Source organism: Artibeus jamaicensis, unplaced genomic scaffold (assembly GCF_021234435.1).
Source record: "Artibeus jamaicensis isolate MK-2021 breed Jamaican fruit bat unplaced genomic scaffold, CSHL_Jam_final contig_3174, whole genome shotgun sequence".
Lineage (NCBI taxonomy): Eukaryota > Metazoa > Chordata > Mammalia > Chiroptera > Phyllostomidae > Artibeus > Artibeus jamaicensis.
This window is the reverse complement of record NW_026521738.1, coordinates 6,152,372-6,177,752: the sequence shown is the minus strand read 5'-3', so window position 1 is coordinate 6,177,752 and position 25,381 is coordinate 6,152,372. Positions and strand designations below refer to the sequence as shown.

Sequence of the window (25,381 nt, the reverse complement as noted above, 5' to 3'; positions counted from 1 at the left end):
AAACACCATTAATAGTTGTAAAAATTTTAAGACTTTATTTTTATTGCAAAATAAAAAAAATTGGAATGTCTCAGGTACAGTGTAGCAGTGTTTAAAGTCAAAATTGCAGTGACAGAGTAAATGATAAAAATACTGCTGCTTGGAGCAGAGTCAAAGACCATCTTTCAAATCAGGCCATCTTCCCAGCATTCGTAATATAGAAACCACAGATAATGACTAGGTTCCGTTACAGGCAGGAAAGGGACAATTATTAACCCTGAATAAGACATTTTGGGGCTGCTCAGATTTTCCCCCCCAAGGTTTCACTTAAAGCAGTAAAGAAAAATGTCTTTGCAAATTACCTCCTTGACACCCACAGCCGTTATTTCTGGGTAGATATAGGCCTAATGAGGTTTGGTACCTAAAATGATCAGTGGGGTTGAATTCAATTAGTGGTACTGCTAAGTGGCACCTGCAGAAAGCATGGTGTGCAAAAAATATGCCCACTTCAGAATTGAATAACCCGCTTGACTTCCTTCTGCCTACCAACATTCACAGACCGATCTCCCAAGAGCTTTTTAGTTTAAAAGGTTCCCTTCCTACCATAGAGCTCCCTTTCTGGCAACGTTCTACTTTCTCCGCCCTAGTAAACTGCCCTAGGCTTTCTTTTCCTTTAACATTTAAAGCCTGGCTTCATGTTTAAGCTTTTAGACTATAGTATGGGATGCTCTAGGTCCAAATCGAGCTTGAACACTGAATTAAGAGGCTTCCAATTAATGAAAAGTTTGAGAAATAGGTAAGATTAGTAGTACTGGGCAGAACTGAAGTTACCTAAACGGGAGGAAGGAGAATGAGAGGTGAGAAACTCACCAGTGTGCCGCAGCCAGCTCATACTAACTCTTAAAAGCCAATTGTCAATTTTTAGGAATTTTGCACGCTCATTGCGAAACGCAATCATTAATCAAGAATAAGTTACATAAAGAACTTCCGCCAAGATGGAGGCGTAGGTGGAAACACTGTACCTTCTCGCACAACCAGGTTTAAAAACAACAAAGTTTTAGCAACAAAATATGCAGCCAAACCACAGAAAATTGAACTATACTGAAATCCAACAGCAACGAACCATTCGGCCAGACCAGTAAGAGGGGCAGAGCCAGCAGCAGAGCGGGGTCAGGCAAGAAAGATCCACCAGACCAACCCAGGCACGCGACCCAGGCATGCAGGCAGCCAAGGTCAAATCCCAAGTGTGGAGTAGCAACGGCTGGACCCACTGAGAGCGCAAGGCGGCAGGCTGACCACAGTCACATATTCGCACGCAGATAAACCAGGAGCAAGCAGTGACCCGGATTGCACAGGCCCCAGTGGCAGAGAGCAGCAGAGGGAACCGCTATTGTCCCTCTCTGACCCCGCCCCCACATATAGCGTCACAAACCAGTGACCTGGGTCGCCCCACCCTGTTGAACATCTAAGGCTCCTATCCTCATACATAACAGGCGTGAACAGATCAAAACATGGCTCAGGAAGAACTCAGAGCCCCAGAGCCAATAAATGTAAGCAAACAAGAAATTGCCAACCTATCAGATGCACAGTTCAAAACACTGGTGATCAGGATGCTCACAGAACTGGTTGATTTTAGCCACAAATTAGAGGAACATATGAAGGCTAAACTAATTGAAATGAAGGGAAAGACACAGGAAAGCAATAGTGATGGAAAGGAAACTGGGACTCAAATCAAGGGAGTGGACCAGAAGGAAGAAAAAAATGACCAAACAGAAAAATACGAAGAAACAAGAATTAAAAAAAAAAAAATGAGAGGCTAAGGAACCTCCAGGACATCTTTAAACACTCCAGCATCCAAATTATAGGGGTACCAGAAGGGGAAGAGGAACAGCCATGAGTGGAAACCTTATTTGAACAAATAATAAAGGAGAACTTCCTCACTCTGGCAAAGGAAATAGACTTCTAGGAAATCCAGGAAGCTCAGAGAGTCCCAAAGAACTTGGACCCAAGAAGGAACAAACCAAGGCACATCATCATTACATTAGCCAAGATTAAAATGAAGGAGAGAATCCTAGAAGCAGCAAGAGATAAGGGGATAGTCACCTACAAAGGAGTTCCCATCAGACTGTCAGCAGATTTCTCAAAAGAGACCTTACAGGCAAGAAGGGGCTGGAAAGAAGTATTCCAAGTCATGAAATCCAAAGACCTACAACCAAGAATGCTATATCCAGCAAAGTTTTCATTTAGAATGGAAGGGTAGATAAAGTGCTTCTCAGATAAGGTCAAATTCAAGGAGTTCATCACCACCAAGCCCTTATTATATGAAATATTAAAGGGACTTATCTAGGAGGGAGAAGATAAAAAATATGAACAGTGAAAGGACAGCAAACTCACAGTAATTAGCAACCACACCAAAAACAAAAGCAAACTAAGAGGACAGCTAGATCAGGAGCAGAACCATAGAAATGAAGATCACATGGAGAGGTAGCATCAGGGGAGTGGGAGGAGGAGAAAGAGGGAGAAGGTACAGGAAATAAGTAGCATAGATGGTAGGTAGAAAATAGATGGGGGGAAGGCAAGAATAGTAGGGGAAATATAGAATGTAAACAACTTGAGACCCATGGACATAAACTAAAGGGGGGGGATGGTGGGGGAGGGGGTGTGCAGGGTGGAGGGGAATGAAGGGGGGAAATAGAACAACTGTCATGGCATAATCAATAAAATATATATTTTTAAAAAAGAATAAGTTACATAAACTTGTATATTACAAATAAAAGTAATACAAAGGTACCCAAAGAAACTTTTGGAGATAATGGCTAAGTTCAAGTATGTTGATCATGGGATGATTTCAAGAAGCACATTTGGTATTGTACGGTGACTTCTAAAATGCTGAAGATCTTGTTTATTCCATTATGAAACTGTATGTAAGATTTAACATAAACCTGTTCTTAGTAATTAAAGCCCTCATTGTTATCATGGTATTTATTATTATATAGAAAGAGGTGGAAATTTGGAATCTCTATTTCAGAGGATAGAGCATGAGGTCTGCTAACGAGGGACCTTTGTCATGTGTCACCAAGAGCCCCTCTGGTTCATAGTGGCACAGTTGGGAACCTCTCCAGCATACTCAATAGCTCAGGTATTGGAGCTGAGAAAGCCAATGAATGTCCTGCCCAATCCAAAGTTTGAGGGCAGCAGGGAACTATTTGCAGGTTGAGAAGGTAGGGAAATTGTGGAAAGTGGTAAACAAAAAGTTGAGACCAAAAGTCATTCTGGAGTCTGGGTTGGAAAGGGAAACAGAGTCCATATTTTCTACAAGTTTAGGTCTTTATAAAAATAGTGAGACAAGAAATGTAAAAAACAAAGAAAAAGGTGATTTCAGATGACAGCCAGCGCCCACAATAAATTGTTTTAGTTTCAAATGAATCACTAAAATATCTTAGCTCCCAACTCCATTTTTAAGTGAAATTCTGTTATATTTTACTTTGAACTTTTCAAAATAATATTCCTTGAATTTATTATAAAAACTGTTTACGTCATTTATAACTAAGTGTGATTTCACTGAAGTTTACAATACTCATCTTATACTTAAGAATGACTTTCACACTATGCTTTGCAAACACGATATAAAATAAAAGCATTTTTGCAGCTGGCATTACTCTGCTCCCAATTGGGGCCTTCCAATGAAAACTAGAAAACAATTCAACTGTAACCCTTGATCCCAAGCTTTGTTTTAGTTCAGGGTTTTTTCTTTTATAAAAAAAAATTTTGTTTTATTGTATTTTTTCCATTACCATTTATCCCCTTAATACCCTCTTCCACCTCCAGCCCCTGTAATCTCTGCACTGTTGTCCATGTCCTTGAGTCTTTTCTTTTTTGCTCAATCATCCTACCTCCTGACCCTCTCCTCAAAGCTGTCAGCCTGCTCTCAATCTATGAATCTGTCTCTATTTTGCTTGTTAGTTCAGTTTTTATAAGGTATAAGGAATACAGACTAACTGGCATTAGCTGAAGGAAATAAAATTTACTGTAAAGGGTTTTCATGGAAAGAAATGATGGGCATTACAGTAGAATTCGGTTCAGGGACACTAGAGTGGAATGGGTGTTGTTCAGTTTTTGTGATGTGGTCTATAGATGTTCACTTCAGTCGCTGTGTGTCAGTGTAATGCTGTGGCTTCCTTCGGTTCCACTCTCAGTTGGCTTCCTCATCGTTTCTGGCCCCCTGTGGTTTTGCACAAGGCCCTCTAGCAAATTCTTACTTCAGATCTCTAACAGTAAGTGTAATTGTCTCCATGTATCTTTTGTGACAGTCAGGTGGAAAAACAGCCTATAGATGGGTTTCCAAAGTCAGGTGCTCACCTCTAATCCATTCAGTTTCACCTGCTTGGGGCCACCTGGCGGGATCTAAGTCACAAAGGCAGCAGAGACTCTTGATGGAGCAGTGCCCTCAGAAGAGGGATAAGCGTGATAGGTGATTTTAATTACAATCGCTTGCAGGCCAGGGCTGAGGGAGAATGGGCCCAGGTGCACTTTAGAGGATATTTCAGAAACATAATGAGACTGGGAATAAACGCTCTACTCATTTTGTTACCTGTTCAGGTCCTACCATTTGTATTCTGATGGATTCATAGCTGAAGCAGGGCTCTGTACATGTACTGCGCTACATAACAGCGCATTATGATTTTTATTATTTTTTTACTTGAAACAAAGACTTCTCACATTATGCATCCACCCAGCAGATAGTATCATTGTAATGTAAGTGACAAGGCAATCCCTCCACAAAAAAGCTCCTAGTGTCTCAATGTTTTACTTAATACACGCTGTCAAGTTTATGAATAATTTCTGCAAGTAAACAAATGAGGGTTTAACTCTGATTTATTAAAATGTTTTTCATTGTATTAAGCCTTACTTACATGTACATATTACTCAAATGCCTAGAAATGCTAAGTTTTGGCGTTTTTAATCATATATTGCATTCAAATTTCTACAAGACAACTCTTATTTATATAGAGCATTTTATCAAGGAGTTAATTGTACTGTACTTATTCAGGAGTTATGTTCAGGAAGCACATTTAATTTGAACTACATTAGAACTGTAACAGATTGCGCGAATTAAGTGACTTTCAAGCTAAAAGTTATGACAGTTTCCTACCACATAATGATTACAATTATAGCCATCCTGGGTGTGCTAAGGTAAAAACACATGACTGTTCCTTGGACTCAAGTTGTCCCTTTTTACAATGGTTACTTGGGTACTAGAGAATTTGGACAGTTATGGGAAATTATTCCCTGTTATTTTATTTGCACTATTACTATGCTTTAAAGGATTACCATGCAGTTATTACTCCTATAGGCATTATTAAATTTTTCAAACTTCAACTATTTTCTAAGTGTGCGTTGGGTATTTTTCAGGATGAATTAAGTCCATGATGCCATCTATTTAATCAAGTATTATAATGAACATTTGACTTCTTTTTTTCTGCTTTTGGGAATCTTAATCAGTTGAGAGGTAGGAGAAATCCGCCAAAAATAACAGTATACCTACTAATGTAAAAAACTGCACTGTAAGTAGTTAATTTGAATTTTAAAAGATGTAACCTCCCAAGAAGCCATATCCAGTTATACATGCATAAAACTAAATGCTGGTTTAAAAATATGCAGATCAAACAAAATCATGGCAAAGGAAATAGTAGCAAGCCAAGGACTGAGGAAGAAGAACAGAATTAGTTGGTCACAATGGTTGACATAATTGCTAGAACTGAACCTCAAATTAAGTTGTAGGATTTCTGCTAGCCGAAGTGAAGACAGAGAACAGAGTAAATTATAAATAAGAAATACATATCAGTTTCTTGATGTTAACAAAGATATTTGCCTTACATTAAAAATTTTTATTGGTAATATTAACATTCATACAAAAGTACACAAAGCAACGTATTCAGCTCAATGAATCACAAAATTAACAACTAGAACAAGGCAATGAACAAAACTCATCACGTACTCACCCTTTCTCTGCCCTCTTCTGATCATTGTCCCTCCTCCCCTCTCCAAAGTAGCCATTATAGTAGTGATTTTCAACCCATGGGCTGCGGGAGGCACACGAGTGCACTGCAAGAATTCTTAAAGCATGTAATACCTGGATATTTGGTCAGGGGCACTGACCTCTTTTCCTTTGGATTTCGAATTTTTTCAAAACTGACAACAGCCGAAGTAACAATAGCCATCCGGTGTAAATAAATCAAAACTGCACATATTTTTTGTCAGGTCGGCCAAAAATTTATTATTTGTTGTGCTGCAAAATTTTAGTAATTAGCTTGTATTTGCCATGAGATGAAAAGGGTGGAAAATCACTGCATTACAGTATTTTGTAGAAGGAAGAGGTGAGAGTCCTGTCTCCTTTGCTCAACTTGAGCAAAGGAGACCGGTTCTAGCAATTATGTCAACCATTGTGACCAACTAATTCTGTACATTTCTGACATTTTGCCACATTGTTGCAAGGAGCCATAGTTTCTCCTTTTCATTCCCATGTGGCATTATGTTGAAAAAATATAGCTCAATATATTCATCTACTACACTTACCTAGTTCTGAAAGGCCTTTGGTTTGCTTTCAGTTTAGGGTATTTTCTAATTTTACTGCTAAATGCATTTTTATAAAATGTATCTTGATGCACAAGTCCATGCATTTCCATGGGTCATATTCTTAGGAGTGGGATTACTCGATCAAACTGTTTCCAAAGTGATTATCCCAAATTACACTCACACTAGCTTCGACAGTTCCCATTGGTTGGGTCCTCTAGCTCTGGTTCTCTCACAGGCCGCACTCAAGGTTGGGGCTGTGGACTCATGTCTGGTTCAGTTACTTCATACCCCCATTTTCATTTTTGTTATTGATGTGTGTAGCCATTTTGATGGGTGTAGGGGAGTATCACACTGTGGTTTTAATTTTCATTTTCTTCATTACATATGAAGTTCAGCATCATCTTCCTACAAGTTTGTGGATCATTTGGATTTTTTTTAAGACAGCTTGCTAAAGAATCTGACCCATTCTTTTTATTGGTGGGCAATCATTTTTTTAATGATTCATATCAGTTCTTCATGTTTTACATATGAGCCCTTAATTTATCTCTTGTAAATATCTTCTCCCAATCTGCATTTTACTTTTCATTCTCCTTAATGTTGTCTTTGGCTAGGCATCAGATCTCAAATTCTAAATTTACTGTTGTCAAATTTACAATTTTTTATAGTTGGTGACTTTTTTTGTCCAATTTAAAATTCATTCTCTGTCCTGAAGACAATTTATATCAACTCTAGAATGTTCATTATTTTATATTTTCCAATTAAATATACAGTCAATTGGCACTTGACTTGGGGATATGGTTTGAGTTTTAGGGGCTATCCCCCCTACGGGGGATAGAGGTTTAAGTTTTTTTTCCAATGTGAATATCAAACTGATATTAAATCAAGTTCCCATTTATGAAAAGGTCCATTTCTGTGCATTCTAGGGTTTCCTTCATCTGTTTGTCTATCCTTTCACTGTTGTTACAATGTCTTAATTAACATAACTTTACAAATCTTGATGCTTGGTAAATACCGAACTTCATCATTCTTCAAGAGTTTTTTAGACATTTTTAGCCCTTTGCAGTTCCATACACATTTTAAAATAAACTTACCATATTACACAGGCACACAAGCCTACTGCAATTTTGAATGGACTTGCACTGGACCCATAGATCAATCTGAGAACTGACATTGTAACAATATGGAGTCTTGCAACCTATCAACATATATTAATCCTACTTTTACTTAGGTGCTCAGTTCCTTTCAAACATATTTTATTTTCTCTCTGTAGGGGTGTTGCAATCTTTGGTTAAATTTATTTCTAGTTATTTGGTATCTCGTATGCTAAAATTAATTGTATTTCTTCAAAATGTCAGTGTTGTTTGTTACTAATCTATTGAAACACAGTTGATCTTTGAATACTGACTTTGTATCAGCTACTTCGTTAATCTGTGAATGTAATAATTTTTCCTACGTGTTTTGGATATTTCTATGCAGGTACCATATAAGAAAAAACCTTTATTGCTTACTGTCTAACCCATACCTTTTATTTCTTGAAAATACTAAATCCCACAGTAATCTGAATTAGTCATGTGTAAATCTAGCCGCAAATTGAATAAAAACATGTCAGTGGGTTAAATCTTTTTCTCACCTCGTACATTCTAACTGTCAGTTTCTACCGTACACACGACCAGCCCTTGCATTCCTTCCCAATAGGGACGACTTTGGCCAGAGCCCTGCAGGTTCAGAAGCGGGCGGCTGCAGCGCGGGCCTACCGCACTCGAACTGCACCGCCCCTGGCCAGACGCAGCCAATCAGCGGCTGCCTCTTACTCGCGCGCCACCGGCAAAAATGGCGGCGTCCTAACAAGCGCCGGCCCGTTTTGTAATTCCACTGCCCTACAGTTCCTGTACAAAATGTGAAACGAGAAACGGCTGGTGGAGGGGGGTCCTAGGCAATGAATCGGCGAAGAAAACTTGGTGACAGCCCTGGGCTGAAGAATACGCCGCGGAAAATGGCGGCGGCGGCGGCAGAGGAATGCAGCTCGGTGGGCGAGTCAGGGAAGAGGCGGCTGAGGTCGGCCCGCAGATCGGGGTTCAGCAGAGCCGGAGATGGGCCTCCCCAGCCCATGCTGCGGCAAGAGCAGCTTCCAGTAGCCGTTTCGAGCAGTAAAACTAACCCCGAGGGTGAGACGTGGGCAGCGCGGCCACTCTGGGCATCGGCATTGCAGCTCCACCGCCCAGCTTGCAACTGGGAAACCTGGGATGGGAGTGGGGCTGGTGTTGTCTTTCTCTGGGCTTCTCCCCTCATGAGTCCCGAACTAACGCGACACACTTTTCCACGGCCCCGATCTTGAGCACTGTCCCGTTAGGTACGATCACCCGTTTGACCCTGCCACAGAAATAGGTCGTGTGGGGTTTACCCGTTTGATGGAGGGCGGGCGGCTAATTTCTAAGCTTTTCCTCCAAATACTCAGTAGTGGCGGAGCAAGAAATACCTGATTGACCTGCTGCCTTCAGTTTATTCCTAGCGGAATTATTTCCGCTTAAACTTTTGCCCCGACTTGCTTTAGAGAAGAAACCAAACGGAAAGCTGTAGGTATCTATATTCTCAAAGTCTCGGTGATGTCTCATCTCATTGTGAATAAACCGGAAGTTCCTGTGTATGACGCCCCTCCAAGTAGGGCCTCCGAGTATTTAATTCTGATAATTTTCGGTGTTACATTTTCGAAGTTTTCCAGTAAATCCTAGTAGGAACTGAAACTCACGCTAAAGCTGTTTCCTAGAGCAAACATGGTGTTTTCCATGTTCTTAAAACATGGCCTTTGTTACCTTACTCGTCTTTGCTTTACTCCCCCCCTAAAGCAACACCAGAATGAACAAAAACAAATCTTTAGAAATTGTAAAAGTAACATTAGACAAAACTTTCCAAGAAGTGGATGGCTAAAGCTTTTTAGTAATTGGTGTTAAGTTAGATAGAGCTGGTGAAACCGGCTAAAGAGACTTTTATTGAGGCTTCTGCTGGGGTGCTTTCGATTGTTGAAATATGTCTATACATTGCACGTGGTTCCCAAAGCCTCTGGGTTCCAGTGGCAAAGAATGGAATGACTAGAGCATACCGCGGGGATACAGTATTATACGTTCACAGACCTACTAGATTATCTTAAAATACTTGCTATTTACAATATTAAATATGGGAAGTATTAGGAATTTTTATGTGAAACACTTAAGTGGTGAAAATTTACATTAACTCATACCTGGGAGAAAACTATATATAATTGTACTGTAAAAAGTCATCTTGTTCAGAGTTATTTGACATTGGGGTATTATGAAGCAATGCTTTAAAATGCAACAACTGCTATTTTAATCTTATTTTATGTAGAAAAGTATGAAACACCAAAGAGAGTGCTGAAAATGGATTTATTGTCGTCTACCTTCAGTTCTCCTAACGATCCAGATGGACAAAATGATATCTTTTGGGATCAAAATTCTCCAATGACCAAACAGTTAGGTAATTTGTTATTAACATTTTTATCTGGGTTAATATTTGGGAAATGATTAAGATTAAACTATTGAATTTCAGTGAGAGAACATCAGGAACTTCATACAATAGATGTTTTGTGAGAATCTTATCCAATTGTATTGCTGTAATGTGCATGGGAAATCACAGTGCATAGTGATCTAAGCTGTGCTAATTAAAATTGTTTTCTACGAAGTGACCACTGTTTTCTTAAAGTTTTTTTTAAATTTACATTTATAGAAATATGTTTGTTTCTTTAGGTAAAGGAAGAAAAAAAAAGATTTACACCACAGATAGTGATGAGATCTCACATATTGTTAATCGTATTGCTCCTCAGGTAAATATCACTAGTTTTATAATTTGTTTTATGCCACTAATTTCTTGTACAGTTCATTTATATGAAAAATGTTTCATCTTTTACAATTCTCCAAAAAGAGCAGCAGGTATTACTTCTACCTTTTTTACCACTGAACTTCATATTTTGGAAAAAAAAACAATGTAAAATCAGTAATACATGTTTTCTTAAACATCATTATCTTAATTCAGTTTTTTAGAATAACGATTTTGACTAGAGCTTTCTATTTATCTTGTTTTTAATATTGTTTCACAATACATGGCATCATTTTCAAGTTACTAAAATAATAAAATCACAATAAAAATTTAAACTTTTAAGTTTTTTGTGATTGGTAATTATTTACTGTATAGGGCAACTTTTCTCCATTGAAACTGCTCTTAATGCAGCCGAATTACAAGATCATCAAGAATCACTGTAAAGGTGGAAAAACAGTGTATTCGGAGTTAGTTCCCTGACTACCTCCTACACTGGGTCACCCTCAGCAAGTCACTTAAGCTCTCAGAACTTCAGTTCATTCAGCCGTAAACTAGAATTACTTGTCTTGCTTTCTTTATTGAATTATTATGACAATTATATTAGATTACAAGTCTTTGTAAACGATAGAACACTATACATATAAGGTTTCGTTAAAGTGAATTATGATAGTAATAGAGCCATGTGTAAAAGTTTATTTCTTGTACTGCTTGAGTAAAATAGAAATATTAAGTTCATGTCTGTTCTGAACCTATTTACTCTCTTTTTTTCTCCTTATTGTACAAATTTAAATCCAGAAAACATCCAATTTTTGCTTAGCGTCTTTGTAGGAAGTATGGTATTTTTCCTTCATACACCCATGGATAGTGACTGTCTTGATTGAAAACAATAGATGGCTCTGACCCAAACTGTGGTTACACGGAATCACCATAATCCAGGTGGAGGAGGCAGGAAATAAGTTTTTCTTAATGGCTATAAAATATCCAAAATTACAAGTGTGATAGTCAAAACAACTCTGTTGCTACTAGCTCTCTACATTCCATGTTTGGCATGTCATAGAAATTCATTTTCCATTCGGTTCATTAGTTAAATAGCATTTATGCCATAATACTACTTACTTCATGAGTTAACAATAGATCTTCATTAATTGTGGGTTTCACATGAAAGAAACATAATAAAATGTGTTTAGGCTGGCCAGCCTAAAGAGTGATAAAAAGATAGTTGAGTAAATTATTGGACTCTTTACTTAAGTAGGCTGGAAAAAAGTAGCTCACAGAAAGAAATGGCAACAGTATGCAAGTGGTAACTTGTGCATAAGAAAAAATACAGTGAAATTAATTGCTTTTAAATGTTACCCTTTTCAACTGAGCACTTTGAAAACATAAATCTTTAGTAGTATCAAGGTCTTTTTTAAAAAATGACATGTTTATTTTTAAGTGAGTTGTCCTCAAATAATTACTTGTCACCCTATTTTTAGAAATGGCGTTTTTTTTAGGAAATATGCACTTCCATTTTAATTGGACATTCATTATACTTTTTTCAAGGATACTTTTATGCAATGTTGTTTGTTGGAAGATGGGGGTATATTTCCCCATCATTTTTATAACTACACAGCCTGTATTCTTTAGGAGTAAATAAAGTAATGTGTTTAGATATCTTATTACAGTGCCTGGATTGTATTGTATAATTTTTAACGAAGAAATTTTTCAAATATAATACAAATAATATAAAAATAAAGGACTAATATCTGTATACAATTGGATATATAAAATTATCATGCTTTTATTCTCTAAAAATTGAATGAATATAAAATTGGTCCTTTAGAAAAGGACCAAAAAATCCATAATTAAATTATTAAGAATGTTTTTTCTAAATCAAGGTTGTTATGGAAACAAAAGGGAAAAATATTTTGAAAGTGAAAGTATGGCTTTTGTTTTTTAGTAGTTTGCAAAGCTAAAATCTACTAGAATCAACTGAACATCTAAGAAAACAGCCTGTTGATCGATTAAGGATTCTAGTAAATAAACATGCACTGACATCTCCATGTCTATCACTTTGCCAGATGCTGAACTGTCATAAGAGTAATTCTTATAAGTAACCTATAATCTAGTGATAAGATTACTTTTACCTTGTGTGATACTTATATTCATTCTAGGTACTATAAAAATAGAGTAGAAAATAGTTAACCTATTTGATTTGCTGTTTGTTTTGTAACCAAGGCATAAACTCATTCTCAAATATTGTACATGATCAAGTAACTGAAAGGCATAGCAAAAATACACAGGACTTAAGTAACTTTTCCCCTGCCTTACTCTTTGCATTAGTTCTAACCTTGTACTCATCTCTGACTCAGTCCTGACGTTAATTCTATCTAACCGTTCTTAATTCAGGTTAACATAGACTGCCAACTGCAGACAAAGACTATAATGGGGATAGGGAAAATTTGGAGAATCAGGTGACAGAAAGAATTCATATGTGTCTTTATTTTTAATTCATGATTTCTGCTAACAGTTTATTTCTGACACTAATATTTATTTTTATGACTATCTTGTAAGTTGATCAGCCTTTTTTCAGTAAAAATGTGCTTTTATTATTAAATACACATTTGTTAAATAAGTTACTAGACCCAAATATTTTTTGAAAATAAGAAATTCAAAATTCTGAACGTTTTTATTCCTCAAAACATAAATGTATCACTTCTTGCAACTTGTTATTACCATCCTCCACATATTGTTTTGGAGATTGTTTAGAAATTATCCCCTTACAGACAGAATTTACTACTTGAGGAAAATCTTTTTTTCTGTAATTTACACCTTTTTTTTTTCCTCCTGCCTCTTTTTTCCACCCTTTCTGCCAAAGGATGAAAAACCAACAACAGACTCCATGCTGGGTGTGTGGATTGGGGAAGCTGCTATTCCTTCTACTCCTAATGTTGCAAAAGGAAAATCGAGAGCAAAAATCAGCTGTACAAAGTAAGTTCAAACTTTTTAGTTTTTCTGACATTCAACGAAGTAAATATTTCAATAATCTGCTTTGGTTTTATGAATATATAAAAAAACTTTTCCTTAGTTTTGACATGTAAAATTTTAGTCATAAAATAATTATATATTAAAATTTTCACATTGTAACATGTTATAATATTTTAAATAACAATTAAATGTTTATAATGACTTAGGACTCTTATAATTTTTTAAATATTTTAATAGGTTAAAAACACAAAATCAAGAAGAAGAGCTTATGAAATTGGCTAAGCAATTTGATAAAAATATGGAAGAGCTTGATGTGATTCAAGAGCAAAACAAGCAGAATCATGATTTTATCCAGATGATTTCAGAAGCAGAGACTTCAAATAATTATAAAGATAATGTACAGATGCAGTTATTACATATCATCCCCCAAATAGATAATGCTGTAATAAAGAAGCCAGTGAAAGGAAACACCAAAATATCTGTGGGAAATGATCAGTATAGCAGTCAGATGCCATTTGACCAAAATGCTGAAGCAGCCTTTAATGCCATTTTTGATGGTTCTACTCAGAAATGTAGTGGACAGTTAAGCCAGGATTGGTCAGATGATTTTTGGAATACTATTACTACCTTTGGGAAGAAAAGTGCCTTGAAAGAGGAGAAAATCATTACTAACAAAACTCAGGTCACTGAAAAACTGCCAGATAAACCCCCAACTTCACTTTCTCATCAAGCATATACTCCTGGAAGGACAAAATCTTATGTGACCTCTAATACTAAGGAGCCAAAAGCTTTTAATAAGAACATGGATGCATTTACTAGTGATTTTGAGGAAGATTGGAAAAACTTACTAAGTAACGCACCTTTTGTTACACAAAATGTAGAAATGTCTGAACCCTTTCTTGCTTCTGAAATAGCCCAGATTGTTAATCAAAAGGAAATTTGTAACATTAACAGTGCAAATGATAAAAGTAACTCAAGAATGAATGTAAGTCTAGATGCTGGGTTAAGAGATTCAAAAATTTTACCACATGTTTCTTCAAAGATACCTACCACTGAATTAATAGACACTGGAAAATACAGACTTTCACCAGATTCAAATGATAAACCAAAGAAATCACTATCTGTTCGAAATAAAGTGAAATGTGAGAAATCTTTCAGTAAAACCATTCAAGACAAAACTCAAGATTGTTTAGTTGCACCTGATCCAACAAAAGTAAAGGATGTTCATACTAAATTTATTTCTAATGTAAATGCTCCTCAAAAAAAGTCTACTTTGAACACAGGATATTCTCATGAAAAAAATAGTAAGTCCATTTTTAATCAGTCTTTTAAAACACATTCTAATATAGTTCTGTTTGACTCTGCTGCTTTGAACAATGCACGTCAGACAAATGCATCCAACTTCGGTTCTTTCTCCGATGATTGGAATGACCCATCATTTGCCAATGAAATTGTTGAAGCTTATCATCCATTAGAGAATACCTGGGAAGCTGATGATGTAGAGGATGACTTACTATACCAAGCATGTGATGATATTGAAAGACTAACTCAGCAGCAAGACATGAGAAAGGACAGTAAGACATTAGAAAGTATACTTGAGATTAATAATACTTCCAAACATGGAGCCAAAAATATGTTTGCTACATCTAAACAAGAAAGTCAGTCGGTGCAATCAACGCATTTGAATCTGAGCAGTGTTTCAGGACAGCCATCTTCATTGGCAGATAGCTCACAAAAAACTAAATCAATGAAGATGCAGAAAGGGGAAATTTGTGGGAATTCTCCAAGTTTTTTAGGTACTACAACAAATTTTACTCAATACTCTAAGAACTCAAATTGTCTAATCAACAGTCTGCCTGTATCTTGGAATAATACTGATGTTCCAATACAAGAGAGTAGTTCCAGATCGGTTCTTACAAGAAGTTCAAGTTTGAATGTGAATTCAGATCAAATGGGTACACAAAGAGCTAGTTACAAGAAGTTGAATACTAGGCCTCTGTCCCATAGCACTATAACAGATGACGCTCAGAGTGACCTTAACAGTACAGTTAGGTCTTCTAAGTATACGTTTACAAAGATCAAAAGTTGTCCAGTTCTTGCCCAGATTAATCAAAATTGTATAACAGGAAGTATCTCTGACACCAAAATCACACAGAGTTTGGAGAAAAACAGAACTGTCAGCTCATTATGTGGGAAGGCTGTTCAACAGCAATCCTTGATGAAACCTGAATCTTTGAAACAACCTGCTAAAGGTATGTATGAAATCGTTTTCTTTGAAAGGTAGTATCTTGGAAAGTAGCCAAACTAGTTTTTTTTGTTGTTGTATTAAATCTGCATAACATGTCAGGTAAAAACTGTGATTAAATAGAAGTCATAAAATGATTCTTGTGAATAATTGTGCTGTAATAAGCAGAGCAGGTAATTTGTTTTCAAAAGACTGCTTCAAGTTCTTTACCAACATTTAGTACAGTGACTAGCATGTAGTAGGCACTCAGTAAATATTTGTTGAATGTTTTCTAAATTATTTTCTGGAAAATTGTTAGGATATGTACTGTGTGAGACTGTATTTATAAAATATTGTTTTAGAAATTGAGTAGTCTGCAGAACATCGAGGTAAATAATATTTGAAAATTTAGGGCATTCTAATTAAACACTTCTTCTAGTGTAATAGCTGATATTAAACTGTTAGTTTTGATAAGAATTCTAATTTACTTACTCAGTACAACTTGTCTTCTTTCATTCTTCCAATTCCTCTTTTCTCAAATTCTCCTTTCCATCAACCAGTCCTATAATTTCTACCACAGAATTATCTCAAAATTGTCCATTTTACTCTCTACTGCTACCACCTTTTTCCAAGGCAATAGTTATTGACTGGACTACTGCAGTATTTTTTTACCTGTCCCCTTTCGATTCCAATCGCCAAAGAGCAGAATCATGTTTCACAAGTGGGTAAACATGTATTCCTCTGCTTAACCACAGCCTTCAATGACTGACCATTGTGTTTCAAATAAAGTTGAACTTGACACTGGTGTCTATAAGGCCTGGGATTATCTCTCATCATCTGTCTGCCCTCTTTTCCCCCATCAGTACTAAGCTTCAACTATACCATCTTGTCTTTCAGTTCCTCAAAAGAAACAGTTTCTTTCCTAGTTCTGGACCTTTGGCTATGCTGTTCTCAACTAAAACTACTTCTCAACTATTGTCTGCCCCCTCCCAATCCCACTCTTTGCTTGGTGCCTTTTTATGCTCAGGTTTCAGTTTAAGTATTATCTACCCTCTCACAGAGGCCTTCCTTGAACTGTCTATAAATAAGTCTTGTTATTTTCCATTATCTCTCTTATTTCCTTCACCTTTTAAAATCATAATTAAATATTGATTACTATCTTATCAACGAGTACCTACTCCTACCACAATATCTTCCACTTAGATGTTTAATAAATATTTGAATGAATATCATACAATAGAATGTGAAAGGCCTGTTATTCACTGATATCATAGTATTTTTTAAATGGGAATATGTCTGGTGTAGCCACTAGTGCTTCTTAATGCCCGGTACTTTCTCACAGCCTCAGTCTGCAGACGCTCTTTCCTTCACCAGGAACAGTGCCTCCTCATCCACGTACCAAATCTGCCAGGCCATTTTCCATTTGTCCTTTGAAATACTGTGTTTGAAGGCACCTCCAGAATGATTTACATTCCCTTTCTCTGGCTTACTCCAATCCCCAGTGCGGACTTCTGTTATAGCATGTACCGTGCTAATTTGTAATTACAGATTTTCTTAATTAGTCTCCCTCACTTGGAGCTCACCTTAGGTTTCTTATCTATTATGTGGATCAGTGCTAACATGAGAACGTTTTTTGTTTCTTTTAACATTAAATTATTGTTTAGATTCTAGATAATGCTTTTGTTGGTATTACTGTTAGAACTTTCCTACTTATGTGATCCCTCCCCTTTAAAAAAATATATAGATAGATAAAAGTCATTTATTTCTCCTCTTCCTTAAGCATTTCTGAGGAAAAGCCACTACTGACAGTTTGGGATACATCATGTAACGTTTTCGTGCATATAAAAATTTGTGTGCATATACCTATAGATTTATTTAAACAGATAGAATTACACACTATATACCCTCTATTTGACAACTTGGTTTTGCCTTCACTTCATATATTGAAACTATCTTTTCCTATTTGTACATATAGATTTGCTTCAGTCCTTTTAATAACTACATAGTGTGGCATTATATGGATGTAACAACTTATTTAACTCTTGTCTATTGATGGAAGTTTAGTTTGGTTGCAGTTTTTTGCATTAAAAACAATCCTCCAGTGAATATCCTTCTACATAAATTTCTGTGTGCTCTTGTGATTATATCTGTTAATTACTGAAAAATTGATGGAGAATGGTTTGAATTTTGATGGTTATTACCTAATCTTTCCAAAAAGTTAACATCAATTTATGTTCTTATCAATACTGACAATGAATATATCTATACATTATGGGCCAAACTAGATATTTTGAAACTTTAAGAATTGTCAATCTATAATAATTTTAAATATTTATATTCAAATAAGTGTAATTAATTGACCCATACTTCCAAAATGAATATATTTACATATAGTTATGATTTCATTAAAGACTAAATCTGTCTAGAACATTTGGTTTTTCCAAAACTTATATCTAGTGACCTGTCTGCATTTGTATGAATGAATAATAATCTGCCTTTCAGTTTACCAATTTTCCTTTTGGTTGATTTTTTGCATATAATATTCTAATGAATATTAACCTTGTTAGTATTTTCTATTGGTTCCCCTTTTTTTCTTTGTTATGTAGCAAACTGCTCTCCTGCAGAATCTTTGAAACAAACCCCATTTAAGGGCCTCATTCCTGGAAGGTAGGGTTTGGCAAACCATGGCTTGTCCAAATCCATCCAGCCTATGTGGCCTGTGTTTGTACAGCCAGCACGCTGAGCTGGTTTTCACATTAGAAATCAAAAGAAGAACAGTATTTCAGGACTTTTGAAAATTATAATCAATTCCAATTTTATTGTACCTGCAGAAATTTGTTTTTGAAACCATGTCATTTGTTTATGTATTGTCCTGGCTGTGTTCATGCTCCGATAAGCAGTTAGGATAAGAGACCAGATGACCCTTAAAGGTTAACATATTTACTTTCTGGCCCTTTACAAAAAAAATTGCTGACCCTTGCTTTAAGTTAAAGATTAAGAACCACTGTTGCTTTGTACCTTGCTGTTGTTTAGACCTTGCTACACACTTTTATTGCAGATTGAGTTAAGGGAAGTGCAGGTGGGAGAAGTGGATAACTCTCTCTAATTCAGGTTTTCATGGTGTGACTTTATTCTATCATTTGACATTAGTTCCCAGAATAGCACCAAGCCAACTGTAAGGCCAATTCTAGGGAGCTGTGTTCTTTTCTATTGTCATGGATTATTAACCTGTGTTTCTTCCAAACTTATGGTCGATTGAATGTAAACGGTGCGTATGTATATTGTGAGTTTCTCGTGTTTTTCAGCTGAGACTAAAATATTAGATAATTAGTCTAGCTAATTTTTAAAGTATCTTGTAGTATCTTTCTATAAGAAAAATAAAGCTACATTCTAGAAGATAATTAGTTTAGGAAATAAATGGCCTGAGAATCACTAAGGAGTTTACATAAAATATGTCTCTGTTACCCTGAATGTCCACTCCCATTCACATTATACCAAGAAAGAAAGGGAAGACAGGTGATATATTTTAGACATATACTTCCCTTAGTTAACAAGAGAAAGGTCTTCTAAAAAATTTTGAACCTGTGTTTCAATGTCAGTATAAATAATATTTCTCTGCTGACAGTATTATTACAAATTCTTATTTACTTCTCTGAAGGCACATTTTACAACATAAACAATACAAGGTCATTTAAATATGTATTAAAGTGATTACCTTAATTTTAAAACATTTAAATGAGTAATAGGTTTGCTATTTAAAGTTTGACTCTTGTTAATATAATATTTTAACTCAAAGTGACAACTATTGAATTAAATTTATTATAATAGAACTCAGTATTTTGGCAGAGGTAGAACTGGATGTTTTGTTAAAAAAAACTTATTTTTATTACTTAATTTAAAACATTGTTTGTAGTATGTTTATTTAAAGTATATAATATGCTGCATAAAAATATATCAGAATGCTTCACATTTTTATATATTAAAAAGATATTCAGATTGAAGATTTTATTGAGATACTCTGCTTTTTAATAAAACAATTTTCTAATGTTTATATAAAATGTGTCCTCCAAATCAGAAGATACCTAACCGGGAGTTACATGTTTACTGACATGCTGGGTTCCACTCTGTGATGTTAAAATATTTTTCCTGAATGGCTGAAATGAATATCTGGGAGTTCTACAGAGGTGAATATAAGTATAGCTCATCTTATAAATACACTATTTGAGGTATTGGTATCTTTTTAAATGTATTATATTTTAACTACTTTATATTTAAAATCCCAATTTGTTTTTAGAATGTATTTTATAAGTTATATAAATTAAGATGTCATTATTCACAAGAATTATTTGCTGAATATCAAAATGTATTATTTTTGATCAGATGAAATTTATTGCACTGTGAAAAGAGTGCATCAGTAGGGGCAGATTGGTCAGTGATTTGTTTTCTGTTGGCCTGGAGCATTAGATCTGTACTTGGAATCTTATGTTTAGTAGTTTAGTGGGATTTAGTAGCTAAACCAGTGTGGCAAACCTGGGTAATAAAAAAAGTAAAAATTAAAACATATTGAAAATGGCTTTATAGTTTATAAAACCAGTATCTGTATTTCATTTAATTTTTAGAGGAAGAAGAGAAAAATAGGAAGTATTCTCCCGAAGAAATTCAGAAAAAAAGACAAGAAGCACTGGTTCGAAGAATGGCCAAAGCCCAGGCATCGACTGTGAGGGCAGCTCCCACTTAGCCTGGTTCCTTCAGTGAAATAGTGGTCGAAAGACTTAAATTGATAACTATCGATGATAGGAAATATTGTTTCTTGATTTCTCTGTGAGAAATTTAATGCTGAGTTATAAAGCATGGACTTCTACTTTATTTAATAAATTACTGTTTGCATTGGTCAGTGAAACCTGTTCTTGGGGACGTATGTGAAAATAATTGCATATAAATTTTGAAAATTCAGGAAAGTTAACAATTATCTAGTGAATTATACAGAGGAAAGTAGGTATATTTTTTAAATATGTTGATTGCAAAGTATCTTCAAAAAACAGTTTATCTATTTGATTTTTTATTATAATAAGTCCTTTCCTAATACAAAACTTCAACTTACTAAGTTAAGGAAGACTACTTTTTTAAATAGTTTTTACTTTCAGTAACTGTTCCTTAAACTGTTTCTGAAGTTTAATTCTTTCATATTCTTGGGAACATAGTTGGTAGGAAATAAAGGACTCGATTTATTTGTAAGGACATTACTGTTCTCAATTCTGAGTCTGAAATAGATTTGAATTTGAATTTTCTAAAATGTGATATATTTTGGAAACTTTACATCATTTTTTGAGAAAATGCTGATTTAAGAAGTTTCATTTAAAAAAATGGATTGGCTACATATATATTAAATAATATAGCATCATTAACATTTAGAACTGTCAGAAGCTTTAGATATCATTTGATCCAGCTTCTTTATTGTATAGGTGAGAAATGAATACTGTTATTATGAAAGTCACAGGGCAAGTTCAGGCTGTACCGGGATTAGAATGACTTCTTTCAAATGAATATGTAGACAATTATACCATTTCCTTTCGAGTTTTAATTAGCACACAAAATAACTTGTTTATTGTGGTATTAATTATTTTATGGTATAAAACTTAAAAAGGTAACTACATTAAGGACTGTTTAAATATGATGCTCCTTGTTTCTTGTGTTAAAGAATGGCCTGGATTAGTTGGTTGGAACATCTTTCTGTACACCAAAAGGTGGTTGCCAGTTTGATGCCCAGTCAGAGCACGTGCCTTGGTTACAGATTCAATACCCAGTTGGGGTGCTTATGGGAGGCAGCCAGCTGATGTTTCTTTCCCTTTCTCTCTGAAAGTCAGTGGAAACATGTCCTTGAGTGGGGATTAAAAACCACTAACCAAAAAGAACGAATCATTCTAGGGTATAAAAATGAGGCTATCTTTTCTGTTTTTTTATGACTGTAATTTTCCCTTGATTAATTTACTGACCTTATTAATTTGTTTTTCTCTATTACTCTTTTTTTTTTTTTACCTGTTTGGAATTTGCTAAGCCAGAAATAAAATCTAAGCAGAGGGCATAGGGCAGTGAGGATGATGCTGCATTCATCCCAAGGGCTTCAGGAGGCCTGAGGAAAGTTATGGATGTGAAATACCTATTAGTTCGTTCACCACTAATTAGGGATCTTTTAACTGTGATAACATTGAAATAATTCAATGCATTTTAAGTTATTTCTATACAGAAAAATCATTTTGAAAATGGCATTTTCATATACTGGTATACATGGACAGGCAAAAGTAGGTTTACAGTTCATATGGAAAAAGACATGCAGGTTATGATTATTACAATAGCTTTGTTAACTCAGAAGAATGTCGCATGGCCCAGTTCACTTAGTTAAATATCATATAAGTGCTCAAATTGCCAGCCTTTGTTATTCACATGCTTATCGTCTATACTCACACATTTTACAATAGAGTTCCTTATTACCTGTTTCTCAACATGGTTCTCACAACTGTAAACCTGCTTTTGTCCATCCTTGTACAGCAGAGAAATACATTCTAGGTAAACTTTATTATTTGTTTAAGAAAATATAATAACCTAAATAAATATAGTCATGCACCACTTGATTGTGATACATTCAGAGAAATGCATCATTAAGTGATTTTGTCATTGTCTGAACATCATAGAATGCAACTTTAAACACAGGTGGTGTAACACCTGGGCTCTGTATAGACTTGCACTGTATGGAGGAAAAGTAATTTACCTTCTACCTTTCTGGGTTCTTGGCTGAGACATCCCTGTAAATAAATTCTGATTAACAGGAAAAAAGCAAAAGTTCAATAGCACGTGTATCTCCTGTATCCATGTGAGAGACCCAGGAAAGTGAGTAACTTGCCCAAATGACTGAAACCACCCCCTTCAGCGGAAGACAGAAGCTGTTGGGGGTGGGAGAGTAGGTTAGGGGAAGTTATCAGGAGAAGCACTGCAAACAAGGGTGGAGGTGGTTATGTGGATCTAAAGGGTTGTCTTCTGCATTGGTAAGAGTTTCTAGAGATCAGGTTATGCCCCTCTTCTTGGTACAGGGAGGGAGATGCCCTTATGATTGGAGATTTCCCTTACAAATGTGGCTTTCACAAGGGAAACTACTTGCTTTTCAGCACTTCTCCCATATATGCTGTTTTTAAAAATTATCCAGCCTAAAATAATCCTTATGTCAAAGAGACGTTTTGGCATAAAAATTCTGTTTCTCTATAATTCCTAGGCATAAAACCTGTATGGCATGACACTGGTACAAAACTTCTAAACAAAATTTTTGTAAAACAAGTCCTACATTATGTAAAATGATGCATCATGAGCAAATGGCACTTACTCCAAGAATGTAGGGTTGGCTTTTAACATTTGAAAGTCAGTGAAATGTACTACATCAACAACTGTAAAAGAAAAGTTACATAATTAATAGATTAGAAAGAAACAACCTGATTAAGGGCATCTACCAAAAAAAGTACAGGTAACATGGTAGTGGTAAAAGTCTGTTTCCTTCCTAAGGCTGGGAACAAGATAGTGACATCTGCTTTCATTATTTGTATTCACTACTCTGTTGGGGGTTCAATAAGGCAAGAAAAAGAAAGACAATGGTCTAGATTGAAGGGAGATCTATAAACTATATTTGCAAGCAACATGATCACCTGTTTAGAAAGTCAATGTAATCTATAAAAAACTGCTACTAACAGTAATACATTTATATCAGTATACAAGTGTAAATTACATTTTAAATACTAGAAACATGAAATTGAGGTAAAATACTATTTACAAATATTTAATAAATATGGAGTACTTAGAGGCTAATCTAACAAAAAATTTGGAAGACTTGTACACTGAAATCTGAAACACTGTTCCAAGACCTAAATAAATGAAGAGACATACTGTACTCAAGGTTCAGAAGACAATATTAAGATACCAGTTCTCCCCAAAGCCATACAGATCTGACACATTCCCAATAAATATCCACAGCCAATTTTTGGTAGAAACTAACAATTTAAAATTTGTATGAAAGTGCAGAGGACCTAGAATTGCCAAGCATGACTTCAGAAGAATAAAGTTGGAACACTAACATTAGCTGATTGCAAGATTTGTAAATAAAGCTATAGAAATTAAGTCTGGTAGTGGCATCCAAATAGATCAGTAAAACAGTTTATAAGTGGATTCACACATGCATGGACAAGTGAATTTTGACAAAGCTACAAAGGCAACTCGGAGAAAATATCTTCAATAAATTGTGCTGTAAATTGAATACCACATGCAAAAAAAAAAATCCAGTGCATCATGGACCCGGATACAAAAACTAAACCTATAAGAGACCCAAAGTTTTAAATATGACACAAAAATTATAAAATATTAATGAGTAAGGATTCATCAAAATTAAGATACTCCTCTTTAAAATACTAAGACGGTCAGAAAGGATACCAGTACTCTTCAATGGGAAAAGAATAGTCTTTTCCACAAACAGTTCCTGGGCAACTGGATATTGACATGCAAAAGAATTAAGTTCCTACCTCACACTTTATTAAAAAAATTACTCAAAATGGATTATCAGCCTAAATGGAAGAGCTAATATTATAAAACTTTTAGAAGAACACAGTAGACAATAGTTTCTTAGATATGACACAAAAATCACATGACAGAAAATAGTTAACTTGAATTGTATTGAAACTTAAAAACTTGTGCTTCGGAGGATATTATCAAAAAGAAAGAAAGCCCACAATCATGAAAAATCCTGGCAAATCACATATTCATTAAGGAACATGTGTCCAGAGAGTATCCAACCATGCAATATGAGAAACATTGAAGAAGATACAAGAAACAGTGGACATAGGACAATGATACCTCCATCCCCTTCAAAGTAGGCACCTTGGGACCTCACACAGTTCTCAATCACGATCAGCTGCCCCATTGTGTTTTCCTGAATCTCATCGGTGGTCTGAAACCTTTCCTATCCCAGGTGATTTTAGTTTTGAGGAAAGTCAGAAGTCACAGGGTGCGAAATAGGGGCTAAAGGAGGGGCTGAGTCACCTGGGTGATTAATGTTTTGCTGTAATCTCTGCACCAGACGTTGAGACTTGAGTGGGCGCATTGTTGTGATGAAGCTGCCGATCACTAGTTGTCCATAGCTGTGACCTTCTGAATCATCCAAAAGATTAACACAATATTTGATGCAGGTTCATTGATCTACTTGCTCAGTCATTTTGAATGTCAGGGCCACACAGTACACATGCTCACTCAACAGTGTCTACCACCCCCACTGACGAGCACAGTGAAGTCATCATTGTTTGTTCACATGTGCTTTCCCGTCCACTCTCCTTGACTGACAGGTTACACAGATGTCACTCAAACCATTGTCATATTAACAATGGCTGGACTTTTTCTAGATAGACCTCATATATAAAAGAACTTAAGAATTTCGAAGCTTAACATTTTCAGTTGTTTGCTCAGCCAAAAAGTTGTGCAGTCATAGCTAACTATTTAAAATACATTCTAAATTAAATTATGACTTGTTTCATTATTGCTTAATTTATTACTATTTACTTATGCCCTCATTTCCAATTCTATGCTGGTGTTACAGTTCTTAATGTGAGCAGAATAGTAACTGATTTACTTCAGTATAATGTGATTCCCTCTTTATACAAATTCATTTCAATATGTAGATTTTTTAATTATCTTGCAGTGGCGGCTTTTGATTGTATTCTTGTAACTCTCATCTATTCCAATACATTGTAAAATTTCACTTTAAAAATATCATTTTGATAT

General features: G+C 35.5%; 1 protein-coding gene across 4 annotated transcripts; it reads left to right on the top strand.

The window, feature by feature from the left end:
- Nucleotides 1-8,379: 8,379 nt before the first annotated feature.
- ETAA1 (ETAA1 activator of ATR kinase) lies at nucleotides 8,380-22,953 on the top strand. 4 transcript variants are annotated; one of them, XR_005079706.2, is made up of 7 exons: nucleotides 8,380-8,720; nucleotides 9,916-10,044; nucleotides 10,314-10,390; nucleotides 13,241-13,353; nucleotides 13,588-15,602; nucleotides 19,653-19,758; nucleotides 20,194-20,278. XR_005079706.2 is itself a non-coding variant. In XM_037126323.2 (6 exons), the coding sequence occupies exons 1-6, from the start codon at nucleotides 8,492-8,494 to the stop codon at nucleotides 20,310-20,312; spliced, it is 2,682 nt and encodes an 893-aa protein (XP_036982218.2). In that variant the 5' UTR covers nucleotides 8,380-8,491; the 3' UTR covers nucleotides 20,313-22,953. The 4 variants fall into 4 exon arrangements, 2 of the variants coding, with proteins under 2 accessions (XP_036982218.2, XP_036982219.2); XR_005079705.2 differs by having other exon boundaries at nucleotides 19,650-19,758; XM_037126323.2 differs by lacking the exon at nucleotides 19,653-19,758 and having other exon boundaries at nucleotides 20,194-22,953.
- Nucleotides 22,954-25,381: the final 2,428 nt, after the last annotated feature.